Below are 16,117 nucleotides of genomic sequence, written 5' to 3'. Positions count from 1 at the left end.
GCTAGTGCATCAAGGAGGGGACTATCTCAGGGAAAGAAGCCCAGGGCCAGAATTCTGTCATACACATTTGAAATAAAGCCTCCGGAAGGTTTGTTTTACAAGAACGGTAACGCCATTGTTATTATTAACGCCTCTCAGGAGGCTACATTGGAGATGGCCTACGGGCAGTCCAGCCTGCAAAGCCACAGAGTGACCATATGGCAAGGAAGGCATGGCTCCTGTAGCTTTAAATGGGTGCACAGGCAAGGGAATTCTGGCTTTGGTATGTGGGGGTGGGGAAAGCTGTCCCTGCCCAAAATTCCCTCACCTGCACAGCTGCTCAGGGTACAAGAGCCTTGGTCTCCTTTGCAGCTGGTCACCCTACTCTAGCCTTAACCAACCTGGTGCCCTTTGGCTGATTTGGTCTGATCCAAAGCAACTGGAGGGCACCAGGTGGGCAAAAGCTGCCCTGAGGAGTTTCCCCACCTCACGCAATGACCCAGCCATGCCCATTTTCAACACAGTGCTTCCTATGAGGTGTATGCTAGGCCCGGCTGGTTTGGGGGCTGAGTGCAGCACGATATGCTTCTGCCCAGGAGAACAGAGCGTCACCTGAGGCTGTAAACGTCAGCCACCTCTGCTGCTCATCACTGAGCACCTCAAGTCATTAGTGGCATGGTGGTACAAAAGTGTTATACCGCCGGTGGCGGGGAAGAGCCTCACAGAGCCAAGCAAATGCCACAACAGGGGAACATCAGCACGGAAGCAGGCAAATGTCACTCCTCACCTAAGCCTGAGGAAGGCTGTCCACAACTGGGGCCTGATTTATGAGCCGTGATATATTTTGTCTTGCGGAGCAGGGCCACAGACATGCCAAATAGGCACAGAATGTGGTACTGAGTGCAGAAATCGGTTTCCACACCCGAACACACACACTTTCTCGTGTGTGTGTGTGTGGTTTTTTTTAAAGGAAATAGTTTCTAGTCATTATGGGGGCAAAAATAAGACAGTGCTGTCGTGTGTGTATGTGTGTGTGTGTGCTTTGCAGATATTAGCCTGGACAGGCCTTTAAGAACCCACTGTATAGGTCCCATTTTGCTTTATTGTTGGAGGGGATGGGCTGGAAAAGGAAGAGCATTTGGGAAAGAAATAAAACATTGTTCCCTCAGGAGACTTCCGTTCACAAATACATCACGGTATAGGTAAATAAAAAGGAGGGGGCGAGAGGGAGCATTATAGAGGGCTAGAGATACAGTGTGGGGTGAGGCCCTTCACTCTGAGGGCACAAGCAGTGCCTAAAACACCTTCTTCTCTTTGCCCACACAAAGCCACAACAGTCACTGGGGGGGGGGGGGATGAGCACAGCAAAGGAAGTGGACGTTCCCCTGCCTCAGGGTGGGCTGCTTACCGGTGATAATATCCTCAATGGTCCCATCTTTGCCTTCATAAACAGGCCGGTGGTCCTTGGCCTGGCGCCGCCTCAGCTCCGCAATCAACTCTTGCTGCTGCCACTTGTTGCGCTGCAAAGGCAACTGCAGGCAGGTCAGGAATTAGAAGGAAAAACAGCCCCAGCTCAGCCGCCACACCGTGTCCAGCTGTCCGTGAACCTGACTGGCACTCCTACCTGACTGACAGGTGCAGCCACTTTGAAAATGTGTGGATGTGTGTGTGCGTGCGCCTCTCTCTCTTTCAGGGATTAAAAGGGGCCCAGAGACACAGCAAGGGCCATGTGTGGGCCGTCTTATGAGACGTTTCACTAGCAAGGAAAGGCTTCCGTCTGCCGCTGGAGCCAGCAAGCCGAGTCTCTGTGCTGTGAGCAGGCTGGCACACAGGAGAGCAGGCCAGCTGAAAAAAGAAAATGTTCCTCGCGGTTTCTCTCCCAGTATCACACTACGGGAAAGTGAGCACCAATTTAATGAGGAGCAGGCTTCACAAAGCCCAGAAGGAGAGTCCTTCTCGGTAATGCCGTGTGAACTGCACTAACCGGTGCTATTCATATTTATCGACAAAGCACCGAATCAGAACTTGGGAAGGTGCCTTTCGCCAAGTCAGGCCGTTGTTCCATCTCACTCAGTATTACTTACACTGACTGGCAACAGCAGCTTTCTGGGGGGCGGTTTCTGGCCCTACCTGAACACTGTGCCAGGTGCAATTTCCATTCTCTCCTGGGACATAACCTGGGAGGGGGTGGGACTGCAACAATAAGAGCTGCTCTTCTACAAATCAGCCTTTGGAGCAGCAGGAGATATGGAGGACTAAAAGGCATCACACACAAGTTGACAAGAAGCTAATAACAGTATGTCCGTCCCCGCCATGCTGCAATGGCAGGAGGGGCTTCCTTTGACCCGCCCTCCCTCCCTCCCTTTCCAGAACGCATCCCTTCCGGTCTCCTGGCTCCCTCCGGTGCCCTGCACCACCACCCCCTACCTTCTCCAGCCTCTTGGCTTCTTGGGCCAGCGCCTGCTCTCTTTGGGCCTGTTCCTGCTTCTTACGCATCTCGTTGTCTTGCTCTGCATCCTGGAAGATGGAAGCAGGGAGAAAAGTTAGAAGACACTCCAACCAGTAGCCAGGCAGCACCTAGCTGGGGATATATGGAGATGGAGTTCCACTGAGTCAGGCCGTTGGCCAACAGCCTGCTGGGAGATTTGCCCGGCACTTTGCAGGCACAATCACTTGGATCCGTGCTGAGCTGGATGCCACCATTTGAGTCAATATCAATTCCACAAATAAATAAATGGGCCCATCTAGTCCAATATATCTTCCATTTGGCAAGACACAATTAAAGGTAAAGGGACCCCTGACAGTTAAGTCCAGTTACGAACGACTCTGGGGTTGCGGTGCTCATCTCGCTTTACAGGCCAAGGGAGCTGGCGTTTGTCTGCTCCGCAGTTTTGCCGGGTCATGTGGCCAGCATGACTAAGCTGCTTCTGGCGCAACGGAACACTGACACCAGAGCAGCGCATGGAAACACCGTTTACCTTCCCACTGGAGCGGTACCTATTAATCTACTTGCACTTTTTGGCGTGCTTTCAAACTGCTAGGTTGGCAGGAGCAGGGACCGAGCAACGGGAGCTCACCCCGTCGCGGGGATTTGAACCGCCAACCTTTTGATTGGCAAGCCCAAGGCTCAGTGGTTTAGACCACAGCGCCACCCGCGTCCCATATAAGACACAATTACTGCCTTGCAAATTTTCTGCAGGCTAAGCTGCAGAAAATAAGTCATGCCATTTCACGTGTGCTATGAAGCTCTAGTTTGTTTACTTATATTTATTTGTATGGTTGTAAGTAGCAGTTCGAAAGCACCTTCGGGTGCAAGTAGATAAATAGGGACGGCTTACCAGCGGGAAGGTAAACAGCGTTCCGTGTGCTGCGCTGGCTTGCCAGATACAGCTTGTCACGCTGGCCACGTGACCCGGAAGTGTCTTCGGACAGCGCTGGCCCCCGGCCTCTTGAGTGAGATGGGCGCACAACCCCAGAGTCTGTCAAGACTGGCCCGTATGGGCAGGGGTACCTTTACCTAAGTTGCTTTAAACTGTTTTTAATATTGTGTTTTAATGCTATAGCCCACCCTGGGACCTTAGATAGATAAGATATTCTTATTACCTGCCCTTCATCCTATCTACTGTCTACTCTGGCTGGTAGCAGCTCTCCAAACCAGGCTCTCGGGCAGAGATTTCTTTCCATCCACCTGCTACCTGATGCTTTTAAACAGGAGGTGCCTGGGACTGGCTTGCAAAGCAGGTGCTCAACCAGAGGTGTATGGGCCTTCCCTCTAAAATGACTACCGTTCCTGGCCACATGGTGGGGCAGTAGACAAGAGCGTTTAGTCCGGCCACAGGAAATCCAGGCACAGCTGCACAACCCACTGCCTTGAGTGGGAATCACAGAGCTGGAAAGGGACTCAATGGACCATGCCCCACCCACTGCCCCGAGACAGAACGTCCTATGTATAAAGGACCCCGCCCCCTTAACAAAACTTGCTCCAAGGTTCCCTTAAAAACCTCAAAAGAATAGATCCCACGCTGGACCCAGAAGTTCCTGATAACAAGTGGCCTAAATCTATCTCCCGATAACCAACAGCTGCACCTTTTTGTTCTATTCTCAAGCGGAAAACTGGTCCCTCTCTGGGTGACTAGGTCTGGCCCACCTGGGTAACCTCTGCCTCTTAACACACCTCACAGGGTTGTTGTGAGTCCTACAGGCAGGAGAGGAAAGAAATCTAAATAAATGGGCAGAAATGGGAATGAATTTTGACAGGCTAGGGAGGGGATGCACACCTGGACATGGTGTTTTGCCAAGAGCCGTGTGTGGATTGAATCCGTAACCATGGGGATGAGCCAAGCACTGATTCCCCACAATTCACAGCTCTAACTGGGATGCTAAAACCACAAACCAAAGTTTTCCTAGTCCAAAGAACCAGGTGCTCCCAGAGAGCCAATCTTCAGCCACTGCTTGCCACACGAGTCCAGGATAGTCCGGCACTCCCTCAGTCTGAGCATCTCATCACTGAAGAAGCCATCCCTTTGCACCACTGGAATGTTTCCCTGCCTGATCTCCACTGCTCCCAAATGCTGCACCTGGCCAGCACCTGAACCCAGGACACAACAGCCTTCTCCAACAATGGGAACAGAGTGATGGCAGCAGAAAGGTGTGGCTGACGCATGTGATGGAGGTTCAAGGAAATGGATTGGCTTTGCTCAAGGGACCAAACCTTGGAGAGGGGCTTTGGAGGACTGGGATGTTAGCGAAGAGCAGATGGGCTATGGAGCATGTTGAAGTCCTCGCTGGTGTGGAAGAGAAATGAAGGAGCATGCAGGGAGGGCGCTCTAAATCTCTTGCCCACTGGACACACCTAATCACAGGAAGACAGGTAGGGCTACTTCCTGCTGGGAACAGTAACAGGCAGCACTTGGTGTGTGTGGGGGGGGGGACTAGCAAGTGGGCTCCCACTTCTAAACCAGGGTAAGGCGTGAACTTGTGTGGTTTCTAAGGTGACCTGGGTTCTCTAACACACATACCTTGTAGGATCGGATGAAGCGCGCAAAGACCGGGAAGAAAACGGACGGCGGTGTCGTCTTGGGGCTCTCGCCGAAATAGCGCACAACCGTGTTGTAGGCCTCCTGCCAACAGGAAAGCTGTGTGAACGGAGGCTGACAATGGCCTCGGCCTTACACTTAGTTGTACCATGGGAGGAGGATGCTGGCACAACAGGTTTGGGGTCAGAATGAAAATCTATGCACAAAGAGACCTTTTGACACATGGCCTGCATGTACAGACCTGCTGGGTGTGGTCCACTTTGCACATCAGACTGGCATATTCACATGATGAAACTGTTTCTTTAAAAGGCACACAAATCTGATGTTCTGAGCGCATACAAACTCTGCTGTAGGGAATTCCGCGGGGATTTTGTTTGGTCCACATTTTGTTTAAACAAACCAACTTCACTGTGGCTCAAAAAAGTGCCAAAATGTGTATTAAAATGTAAAAAAAATTCACATTTTAGTGTGAAATTGTGTAGAAAATGTGTACTCTTAGGGTGAAAAAATATGCTAAAAACATAATGCAAACCTTTGTGTTTTTCTGTAAAATTGCCGATTGAACAGGGCTGGAAACAGACTGGTAATGGGATGGTACACCAGAGCGTGTTGAATTTTTCAACTTCCAAAAATGAGGGGAGCTAAAAAGTTCTGACATGACTTGGGAATTCAAAGGATATTTTGGTTAAATTAATAAAATGTAGTTTTTCTTGGTAAGTAAAATGTGCATAAAACTGCATAGAAATCTTTAAAAATGATTGCCAAATATTTGCAATTATATTATATATTAATATTTATTATTATTGAGCATTCCCTGACTTATTCAGATGGCAACATTAAAAATTATTTGGTTTTCCGAAAGCAGCTTATGCGCTTCTTCATCAAACCAAGCTACATGTTGTCCAACCACAAAAATAAAAGCAGATTTGAATTGCTCACACCCAAAAGCATACTTTTAATACCCCTCAGTGAAGAAATTTGCAAAAATTAAGTTCCATCTCGTAAAACGATACGTCCTATGTGATGCACTCATGCCTTCTCTAAAGGGAGTTTTGCATGTAACTAACAAAATAGGAACTGCTTACATAACACACAAGCACAAATGCACCCTGGATCCCATTGCAAAAATCTGACACCAAGCAAGCACACATTAGTCAAATTTGGCACAAGTACTACATCTGCAAATGTCCACAGCCAGGCAGGTGGCAGGATTTCCATACATGAATCTGGCATGCAGCTAGACAGACACAGTGTTGAACTATATGCCAGACCGGTGCATTTTAACATGCCACACAGCGCATAAAAGGATTTGCGCTCCAAATCCTGCACATAATTTAAGGAGCCTTCTCTGCTCAACCCCTAGCTGTGTGCCTGCTCCTTCTCCACTCACCTCCGCAGTCTTAGCGTCTTTCTGTAGCCGGTCCAGCTTGCCCTCATTGGCGTTCAGGAAGCTGCGCAGGATGCTATGGTCACGCAAGCTGCACTCCCGCCGGATCAGCTCCATCCCACGCCCCAGCTCCTTCACATCCAGCAGCACGTTCTCCAGGGATACTGTGGTGGGACAGAAACCACTGGGTCAGCCTGGGAACCAGCTCAGATTGGGGAGTGTCAGCCCAGTTTCGCGGCTCGCAAAAGGCTAGAAGAGTTGCACAGGCCTCAAGAGGGAGGCAGGCAGACTCTAAGGTCAGGGATGGGGGACCTGTGGCCCCCCGGATGTTGATGGACCACAACTTCCTCATCCCTGACCTGTGGCGAAGCTGGGGAACTGCAAAACAGACCTGCTGTAAGCATCAATCAGGGCTTATCCACACTTAACTTTTGCCTTGCTCTTTCCAGGCACTGGTCCCCACTTTAAAGCTCTGTGTCCACCTCAGAGCTTTCTCCGTGATAACCCGCTCTTTAAACCAGGCATAGGCAAACTTGGCCCTCCAGATGTTTTGGGACTACAACTCCCATCGTCCCTAGCTAACCGGACCAGTGGTCAGGGATGATGGGAATTGTAGTCTCAAAACATCTGGAGGGCCGAGTTTGCCCATGCCAGCTTTAAACAAATGACAATTTGGGCTTTCTGGTTGAGCTTTGAAGACCGGGTTTTCATGGGGAAGGCTCTGGGGCAAAAAAATAGGGTGCTCAGCTTTAAAGTGCAGCCAGTGCCAGGAAAGTTATGTGTGGATAAGCACTCAATGTACATGTACTGTAAACATCTGACTTTCATGATGTCTGAAAGCGAGCGAGACGGAAGTAGCTACAGAGGGGACACCTCTGTGAGGTCTTGGCCCTGCCCTTTGAACAGGCCGGTGGTTGGAAGGGTCCCTACCTGCAGCTGCTTTCTCCACAAAGTGCAGTTCCTGCCAGAAGGTGCTCAGCTCAGGGTATTTCTCCTTCACCATCATGGCAATGAAGTGCAAGAGGGTTAGCTTCCGGTCCGTCGACTTGGTGTCCAACAGCTTTTGGGGTAGAGGTGGGGAAGAACAGAATGTCAAGGCACTGCTACAGCCATCTGCACAAGCATGCGGGCTGGGGGCATATGGGCGCATGGAAGCAGATAATCAAATCTGCACAGTGTGCATTAATTGAAACACGGGAGGTGCTAACAAGGGGCGGGGAGAGCAAATGCGTGGACGCATGCAATCAAGCAAGAAATCAGGCACACAGGTTTGTATGCAGGGCTGAGCAATTCTGCAAATTGGCGTCCGTGCATGGTTTGCTCCATGCATGTAACGGTGTGTCTGAGCAGAAGCACATAAACTCTGTGAAAGTTGCCGTGCTGTAGGGCAAGATAGGAATTTAAAAATACAAGCTTGGGAATTTTGCAAGGTGGCACAAACAAACAGCTGGCAACAGCTGTCGCCTGAACGGAATGGCCATGTGGTGTAGCATGCGGCAACGGACACCATCTTCCTCCTAGGCACATTATCTGAGCACAGGGGTATGGATGGATACCTTTGCATAAGCTTATGTGCCCCCTTTAGCCCCCTCCTTACCAGATCAAGACTCTGCAGCTTAAAACCATAAACCGAACCACGTTTGCTGCTGTTCATATAGTTGCCAAGGGCGAGGATGATCTGGGAGGGAGAAAACAGGCGTGTCACATAGATGCTTGACATGTCTGATATTTAAGTCATACAAGGGAGTCCCCAGCCAAAATATCCCGGGCTGCCTGTGCTTAATTTCACTGCTTTCATGGAGGCTATGACATTTAACATGGAAGCCATCACTACCTAAATAGTGTAGGTAAACGCACTATGCTCAGAGGCACTATTTGAACCCTTACTTTGCCTCCTGGCAATTTACAGGATCAGAGTTGAAAGGAAGCTCAAATAGCCCAACATGTTTTTATGCAGGAAATCCTCTGCTACAGCATCATCCCTGATACAGCTGCCCTCCAGCCTCAAATACTCTGCAAGCTAAACAGAAATAGTTGCCCCCATCACACATTTGCTGTTTCTCTTGTAAGTACTTCCATATCAGCAGGACCCACCTCCAACATGCGTTTGAGCTTCTGTGAAGACTTGACAGATGCAGAGGCAGCAATGATTGCACTCAGTTGCTGTAGGAGGGCAAAAATAAAAAAGGATTATTATTGGTTTTGCTGCACCTCAACACTTTGTCAATGTAAAATCATGAAATTGTAGGGTTGGGATCGAAAGGGTCATCTGGTCCACTGTCTCCTGCAACAGAAGTTGAATAGAAGTTCCTTTCACACAGGGTGCTCTCAGACGGTTGCTGTTTTGAGGTGGGATGCAATCATATACTGTCAAATTCATCTTGGCAATGAACATGCAATGGGAAGTCATGCTCAACAAACCTCCTTCCTCATCTAAATTTGACCTTTTTGTGATAAGGGAAAGGGAAAATGCACTGGGAAGTGTTGCAGAACACTTACTTGAAGCAACATCATCTAACCTCCCTGCAAACCAACTCAGAATGAATGCTCATTTGATAGCCAACTTCATCTAATTTCCCCTCAAACTGCTCAAACAAGTCAGGGATGAATGCTCAATAGACAGACTGCGTGGAAATAACATCAGTCTGGAAATCTTGATAAACTGTCCTCCCTTGACTTTCACAGGTTTACTGTGCTTTTGCAAGCAGAGCCCGTGCATGTACTACTTGTATGCACATGGGTTCTGTTTGCAAATAAAGACTTGGGTGCAAAAACATGGTCCTCTCTCTCTATGTTCACTGTATGCTCTACTTGACTGCCTGGAAAGGACTGAAGGAAATGGAAAACGGTTCTGCTGCCAAGCCTGCAATCAAGTAATTATTATAGGCTAATGAAAAACCTGAAAGAAAGACAGACCAAGGATAAATAGTGTTTTGTTGTATTATATCACTATCAACATGGCATTTCTTGTTAGTTGTCTTGGGTGCTTTAGTCAGAAAAGTGGGGCGTAAAACCAAGTAAGAAGCAAAAGAAGGGAAAGCGAAAAACTGTGAGCGTAGAAACATAAGAAGAGCCCAGCAGGATCAGATCAAAGAGCCCAGCAGTCTGTTCTTACAGGGGTCAACCAAATGTCTCTTGGTCATATGCAGAACCTATGAATACCACATGAGAGCTTGTGCCAGCATGGAGAGGATAGGGCTTAGTATGTATGAATCAAGACAAGAGAAGGTGTCACAAACCACAATGGTGGCAGGTAACAAAAATGGGTCAAGAGCGTTCAGTGAGGCTTGTGAGCCAGACCATCTAGCTCAGCCATGACTATCCCTACTAGCAACAGATCTCCATGGTTATTTCCCAACGCTTATCAAAATTGAGGATAGTGGGAGCTGAATCTGAGACCTTGCACATGCAAAACAAGTGACCTACTAAAGAACTACCTGTGCCTCCCTGTCCCTTGACGTTGCTGGGCAGCACCACAAGCAGAGCCAGGCTGTTTGGCAAACGCCCTTTGCTGCAGTGGCACAGCCAGGTGGCAAAGAATGTGAAATATGTCAATTACCCTCCGAGGAGACTGCTAGGTAATCTGAAGGTTATGCAATGATGCAATGGATGTTTGCACTTGCTAGCAAAATATTCACCGCCTGATTTCAAAGAATGCGTAGGTTTAATTGTTTTCAAGGGCAACAGCCGTGTGTGTGTGTGTGTGTGTGTGTGTGTGTATGTGTGTGTGTGTTTAATAAAGCTTTTGATCACCAATATATGTCTATCACAATAGGGCACGTCTAGCCTCTTGCAGAAACTTAAAGCAGGAAGATCAGCCCAGAACTCCTACTGTCCAAACCTCTGTATGTCCCACCAGAATCAATATGGCTTTCTCCCAAGTAAGTATGTTTGGGACTGCAAACTTTCCAGCTGCCTAATCAGCTAGAACTACTCTCTTGGTTTCTCCCTTTTTAGATATATGGAAAGGTAAAAGGGCACAGAGGTGACCAGACCTGGACAGGGAACTTCATTCCCAGACTCCCCTCCTCTAGCTTCATAAATTAACCCTTCCTTTCCAAGAGCCAAGGACAGAGCCCCAAGAGTTTGGGCTTGCACAGACAGAGGGGAAGCAAGTCTCGTACCGGCATGAGCATCTGGATGTTCTCACTGAAGTTGCCCAGGAAGGCCATGATGGCCATGCGCTGCGTCAGGCGCTCCACCTTGCTGAAGTGCAGCATAAAGCGGTCCTCGTCCGACAGCTCCTCCAGCGGCTTCCGCTCCTTCTCATACTGGCGCAGGAGCTTGACCTCGTTCTCCGTCGGCAGGAAGCGCATGAGGCACTCGACAAAGTCCACTGGAAGCGTCTTCAGGTCAAACCTGGAAGAGCAGCAGCAGCAAAAATGGTCCTGTGTCAGAAGGCAGCAGGAAAGGGGGCTGCTAAAGGAACTGGGCTGGGAGCGGGGAAGCCCAACGGAGCTCGTGGGGTGATGTGGCAAGAGTGTCAGGCTGGGGAACTGGAAGGCCAGGGTTCAATTCTTCACTTGGCTATGAAGTTCACTGAATGAACTTTCTTGAGGTGGTCTCTCTCTCTCTCTCTCTGCCTAACCTACCTCATAGGGTTGTTGCAGAATAAAATACGCCAAGGGAATATAAACATAATAAATAAATGTATTTCAGGGGTGCTGTGGAAGGAAAAACTACACACACACACACACACACACACACACACACACACACACAATATTTGCACTCCTACAACAGATACCCACGTGTGAATGGCTTTGCAGATCTCCTCCGTGCTCCTCCCTGCTTTGCGCAAGGTGATGGCAAGGTTCTTGGCCCGGTTGGCTTCCAGCAGGGTGACCTTGTTGGCTGCCTTATGCGATGCCTTGTTCTTAGAGCAGAGGAGGTCAATGGCCGGGCCTTGGGCTTTGGTCTTAAAGAGCTCCTCAAACTTGTCTAGATCAAGGTCCTGGAAGAGGAAAGGGGATTCAAAGAGTTACCCATCCTGCCGGTAGGTAATTATGATATTAATGATAATAAAAATGACAACAACAATGACATACATTCTGATTTCAAGCTACTCATAATTTGCCTTTTCACTACTGGAGGAATTTCAAAGCCGCTAACAGCATGTTATCAGATGCTTCAGTTTTGGGAGCCAGGGAGGGAACAGTGAATAGAGATCTGAACTTGGACTGGGGAGAAGTAGGTTCAAATTCCTATTTAAGGATTGTTGTGAGTATAAAATGGCGGGGAGCCCAGTGAGCGTGTTGGAGGAACGGTGGGATACATGTGTGAAGAATCAGTACAAAGCAAAATAGAAGCCTGAAGTTGAAGAATTGGCTGGTTGGTTCCAATAATACATGAAATTCCCTCTCTCTTTCTCTCTCACAGAGAAAGTGAGCAATTTGGTCTTTATTGCTTCCTTGGGGTTACCAGTCCCAAGAGGCAGAACTCCCCTATCAAAGGTCCCTTCCTTTGCTGCTTTCTTCTTTTCTGCCAATAGCACACTACACCTCCTGTCTCTATGACCTCATGTGTAGCTTCCCCCCATTCAACAGTTTCCCTGGCTGCTCCTTTCTTCACCTCCATTCATTCCCTCCTTCCCTCCCCCATTGTTCTCATAGACCCCACAGCACTGCACTCTTCTCCCTTATAGTACATGGGCCCTGCTGATCTCAATCACTCCTTAGAGCCCCTTCCATTGCCTTACTTCCCTCCCTCCCTCCTCTCCTCCTTTCCTGAAGCCTCATTCTCCACCAACCATTTTTTCACACTCATTATTCTTACACTGTGCATAGTCTAGTCTATATTCTTCTTTCAAACTCCTTTCTTCTGGGCACACTCTCCCTTAGCTCCCCTCTTCTCAATTCTTGTGTGAGGCTCTGACGCCAGCCAGAGTGACAACTTTCCCTTCCCTCAAAGAGGCTGCACTACGAACTGTTCAGTTTCCCTCAGCGACTGAATGTTCTGTGCTGCTGCACTTGATAGGCTGATAAGGGTTTCACCTGCACAAGTACAGTAGATACAAATACAACGGGTTAAAGGTTTGCAAGAATGGTGCACACCATTCAGACTGACTTCCCCCTTTCCCTCACCTCCAAGATCTTTTCATCATCCAGCTCACTGAAGACTGTGCCGCTGATCTGGTTGGGCTTCAAGGCCGTCCAGTTAAAGACCGGCAAGCGGAATTTCGTCTTGATGGGTTTCTTAATCCGGATTGCTTGGGGGCACAGAGGAGAGAGAAAAGTATTATTTGTCCTCACAGGTGCGGAAGAGGTCAAGGCTCAGCTCAGCTCGGTCCCAATGGGCCACTGGGAGGGAATAGAATTGGGTGGGTTCCCCTAGCAAGTTTCTGTTCCCAGTTTTGGTTCACCTTCACAGACTTCTCTCCCAGGAAGAAGAATTCTGTACCCAGAACCATGTTCTGTGCTTTTACTCATGAAATTACAGTGGTACCTCTGGATGCGAACGGGATCCGTTCTGGAGCCCCGTTCGCATCCAGAAGCGAACACAACCCACTTCCGCGGGTCGCCGCTTCTGCGCATGCACGTGATGTCATTTTGACCATCTGCGCATGCACGAGTGGCGAAACCCGGAAGTAACACGCTCCGTTACTTCCGGGTCACCGCAGCACGCAACCCGAAAATACTTATTCCGAAGCTACTTCAACCCGAGGTATGACTGTACAGCACACATAGAGCAAGCACCCAGGGCCTTTCATTCCTGTCCCTCTTTCTGTCTTGCAGGTGGATGGGTGGGAAGAGGCGAAACGTACCTGATAAGCCCATAGTGAGAATCACAGAGGGAGACGTCCCCGGAAGTGGTGGAGCTGGCGGACACTTATCTGTGAGAGAACAGGGGCGGAAAAATATATGTAGCCACAGTCGCCCTCTGTGCAACTGTGTGTGAGAAGATGGCAGGTTTCTTTCCTTAGGACTTACCCGGTAGCGGAGGAGGGGGTGGGGGGAGAGGCGGAGGAGGGGGCGGGGGTGGAGGGGCAGCCTCCATGGGAGGCAGGACTGGGAGGCGGAGGTCGTCCTCGGGGATGTCGCTGAAGTTGACCTCCGCCCCTGGAGGTGGCGGCAGCGGCAGGTGGTCTCCCCCTGTTGGGCGAGAGGTATAGTGACGTCGGAAAGCCTCCTCCTTCTCCTTGATGATTCTGCGCAGGGTGTGGACCTGGTTGCTGGCACTTTCGTAGGTTTCCTGCCCCAGAAGAGACACATCGATTAGGCCTCCTCTTCCCACTCGCTGGAGGCCGTTCACAAGGCTAGATACCGCTGGGTCTCAAAGGACCAAGGGACACATTATACGTTCAGCAGAATTAAGGGGCAGCGCTTATGCCTGGCTGCAGCACCTCTGAAAGCTCTGTGTGTGTGTGTACATATTTACACAAATTTACATTCTCCTCCGGGAACTATACCAGAAAGAAATGGATGCCTCGTACACCCCAGGTAGTGTAGTTGCTGACCTTGAGCCAGACATCCTGGAAAGTGAAGTCAAATGGGCCTTAGAAAGCACTGCAAATAACAAGGCCAGTGGAAGTGATGGTATTCCAGCTGAACTATTTAAAATTTTAAAAGATGATGCTGTTAAGGTGCTACACTCAATATGCCAGCAAATTTGGAAAACTCAGCAGTGGCCAGAAGATTGGAGAAGATCAGTCTACATCCCAATCCCAAAGAAGGGCAGTGCCAAAGAATGCTCCAACTACCGCACAATTGCACTCATTTCACACGCTAGCAAGGTTATGCTTAAAATTTTACAAGGAAGGCTCAAGCAGTATGTGGATCGAGAACTCCCAGAAGTGCAAGCTGGATTTAGAAGAGGCAGAGGAACCAGAGACCAAATTGCAAACATGCGCTGGATTATGGAGAAAGCTAGAGAGTTCCAGAAAGACATCTACCTCTGCTTCATTGACTATGCAAAAGCCTTTGACTGTGTCAACCACAGCAAACTATGGCAAGTTCTTAAAGAAATGGGAGTGCCTGATCACCTCATCTATCTACTGAGAAATCTCTATGTGGGACAAGAAGCTACAGTTAGAACTGGATATGGAACAGCTGATTGGTTCAAAATTGGGAAAGGAGTACGACAAGGCTGTATTTTGTCTCCCTGCTTATTTAACTTATATGCAGAATACATCATGCGAAAGGCTGGGCTGGTTGAATCCCAAGCTGGAATTAAGATTGCCGGAAGAAATATCAACAACCTCAGATATGCAGATGACACAACCTTGATGGCAGAAAGTGAGGAGGAATTAAAGAACCTTTTAATGAGGGTGAAAGAGGAGAGCGCAAAATATGGTCTGAAGCTCAACATCAAAAAAACGAAGATCATGGCCACTGGGCCCATCACCTCCTGGCAAATAGAAGGGGAAGAAATGGGAGGCAGTGAGAGATTTTACTTTCTTGGGCTCTATGATCACTGCAGATGGTGACAGCAGCCACGAAATTAAAAGACGCCTGCTTCTTGGGAGAAGGGCAATGACAGGCCTAGACAGCATCTTGAGAAGTAGAGACGTCACCTTGCCAACAAAGGTCCGTATAGTTAAAGCCATGGTTTTCCCAGTAGTGATGTATGGAAGTGAGAGCTGGACCATAAAGAAGGCTGATCGCCGAATAATTGATGCTTTTGAATTATGGTGCTGGAGGAGACTCTTGAGAGTCCCATGGACTGCAAGAAGATCAAACGCATCCATTCTTAAGGAAATCAGCCCTGAGTGCTCACTGGAAGGACAGATCGTGAAGCTGAGGCTCCAGTACTTTGGCCACCTCATGAGAAGAGAAGACTCCCTGGAGAAGACACTGATGCTGGGAAAGATGGAGGGCACAAGGAGAAGGGGGCGACAGAGGACGAGATGGTTGGATAGTGTTTTCGAGGTTACCAGCATGAGTTTGACCAAACTGCGGGAGGTAGTGGAGGACAGAGGTGCCTGGCGTGCTCTGGTCCATGGGGTCACGAAGAGTCGGACACGACTAAACGACTAAACAACAACAACAACAACAACAACCACTGGGATAATTAATAGACATGTAGAAGTTGTGGGGTGTAACATAAGCAGTCAAGTACAACACTTCCTGTTTGCCCAGAGTGGACACGCAGGGGGGTGTTACTCCAGCCAGGAGGACTTCCTGTCACACCTGGTCTGGAGTTCCTCCCCCTGCGTGTGACCAGGTAGGTGGGCATTACCCTGGGAGACCCCATAAAAGGGGCGGATCACGCAGCCACCTTCCTCTTGATGCCATGCTCTTCTGATGCCATTTCTTCTCTTGGACTGCACTGCTGGGTCTCTGCCAGCAGCACATGGGTCCATCTTTACAAGGATGTAAGCCACGCTGTATCTGTAACTACAAGCTAAGGCCTGCCTTCAGGGATCCAACTGTGAACTGAATGTGAGTAAACTTCTTATTACTTTTAAAAGAAGCTTCTTGTGTCTTTATTCTTTTTAGGAGGCATAAAAGGGGACTTACCAGGAACCCAACCCAATCTGAACAAAGCCAGATTGGATTGCTTAAGTAAAGAGATTCAAACAAATCTACCAACTAGCTTCCTGCTATATACTGGGGAATGCACTCTGCTGCTGACTCACAAGTGTGAGTTAGGAAGGATACTATTAAATCAATATATCCTCTCCTAGTATCTACAACATTCCCACAGAAGTTACATGGGTTTTGCCTCTTTTTCACCACTGTTGATTTTAATAATCTTTTGAATGTTTTTAAATACA

General features: G+C 48.8%; 1 protein-coding gene across 8 annotated transcripts in view; it reads right to left on the bottom strand.

Annotated features, from left to right (window-relative positions):
* Positions 1-16,117, bottom strand: part of FMNL3 (formin like 3) — a 106,864-nt gene that overhangs the window by 5,830 nt on the left and 84,917 nt on the right. For 6 of the 8 annotated variants that reach the window (XR_003705568.2, XR_003705569.2, XM_028721404.2 and 3 more), the window contains 12 exons: positions 13,332-13,593; positions 13,166-13,234; positions 12,486-12,610; positions 11,154-11,356; positions 10,527-10,761; positions 8,497-8,565; positions 8,000-8,080; positions 7,333-7,462; positions 6,406-6,566; positions 4,998-5,099; positions 2,407-2,496; positions 1,388-1,511 (listed from right to left, as the gene is read on the bottom strand). Coding sequence is in view for 6 of the 8 variants with exons in the window: in XM_028721404.2 (XP_028577237.2) it covers positions 1,388-1,511; positions 2,407-2,496; positions 4,998-5,099; positions 6,406-6,566; positions 7,333-7,462; positions 8,000-8,080; positions 8,497-8,565; positions 10,527-10,761; positions 11,154-11,356; positions 12,486-12,610; positions 13,166-13,234; positions 13,332-13,593 (1,651 nt within the window). In the remaining 2 variants the exon portion in view is untranslated. The remainder of the gene's footprint in view (positions 1-1,387; positions 1,512-2,406; positions 2,497-4,997; positions 5,100-6,405; positions 6,567-7,332; positions 7,463-7,999; positions 8,081-8,496; positions 8,566-10,526; positions 10,762-11,153; positions 11,357-12,485; positions 12,611-13,165; positions 13,235-13,331; positions 13,594-16,117) is intronic. The other 2 variants (XM_028721405.2, XM_077923803.1) reach the window with 1 other exon arrangement.

Source organism: Podarcis muralis, chromosome 2, assembly GCF_964188315.1.
Source record: "Podarcis muralis chromosome 2, rPodMur119.hap1.1, whole genome shotgun sequence".
Taxonomy (NCBI): Eukaryota; Metazoa; Chordata; class Lepidosauria; order Squamata; family Lacertidae; genus Podarcis; species Podarcis muralis.
The sequence above is the reverse complement of the archived record's forward strand: the minus strand, read 5'-3'. Positions and strand labels throughout refer to the sequence as shown.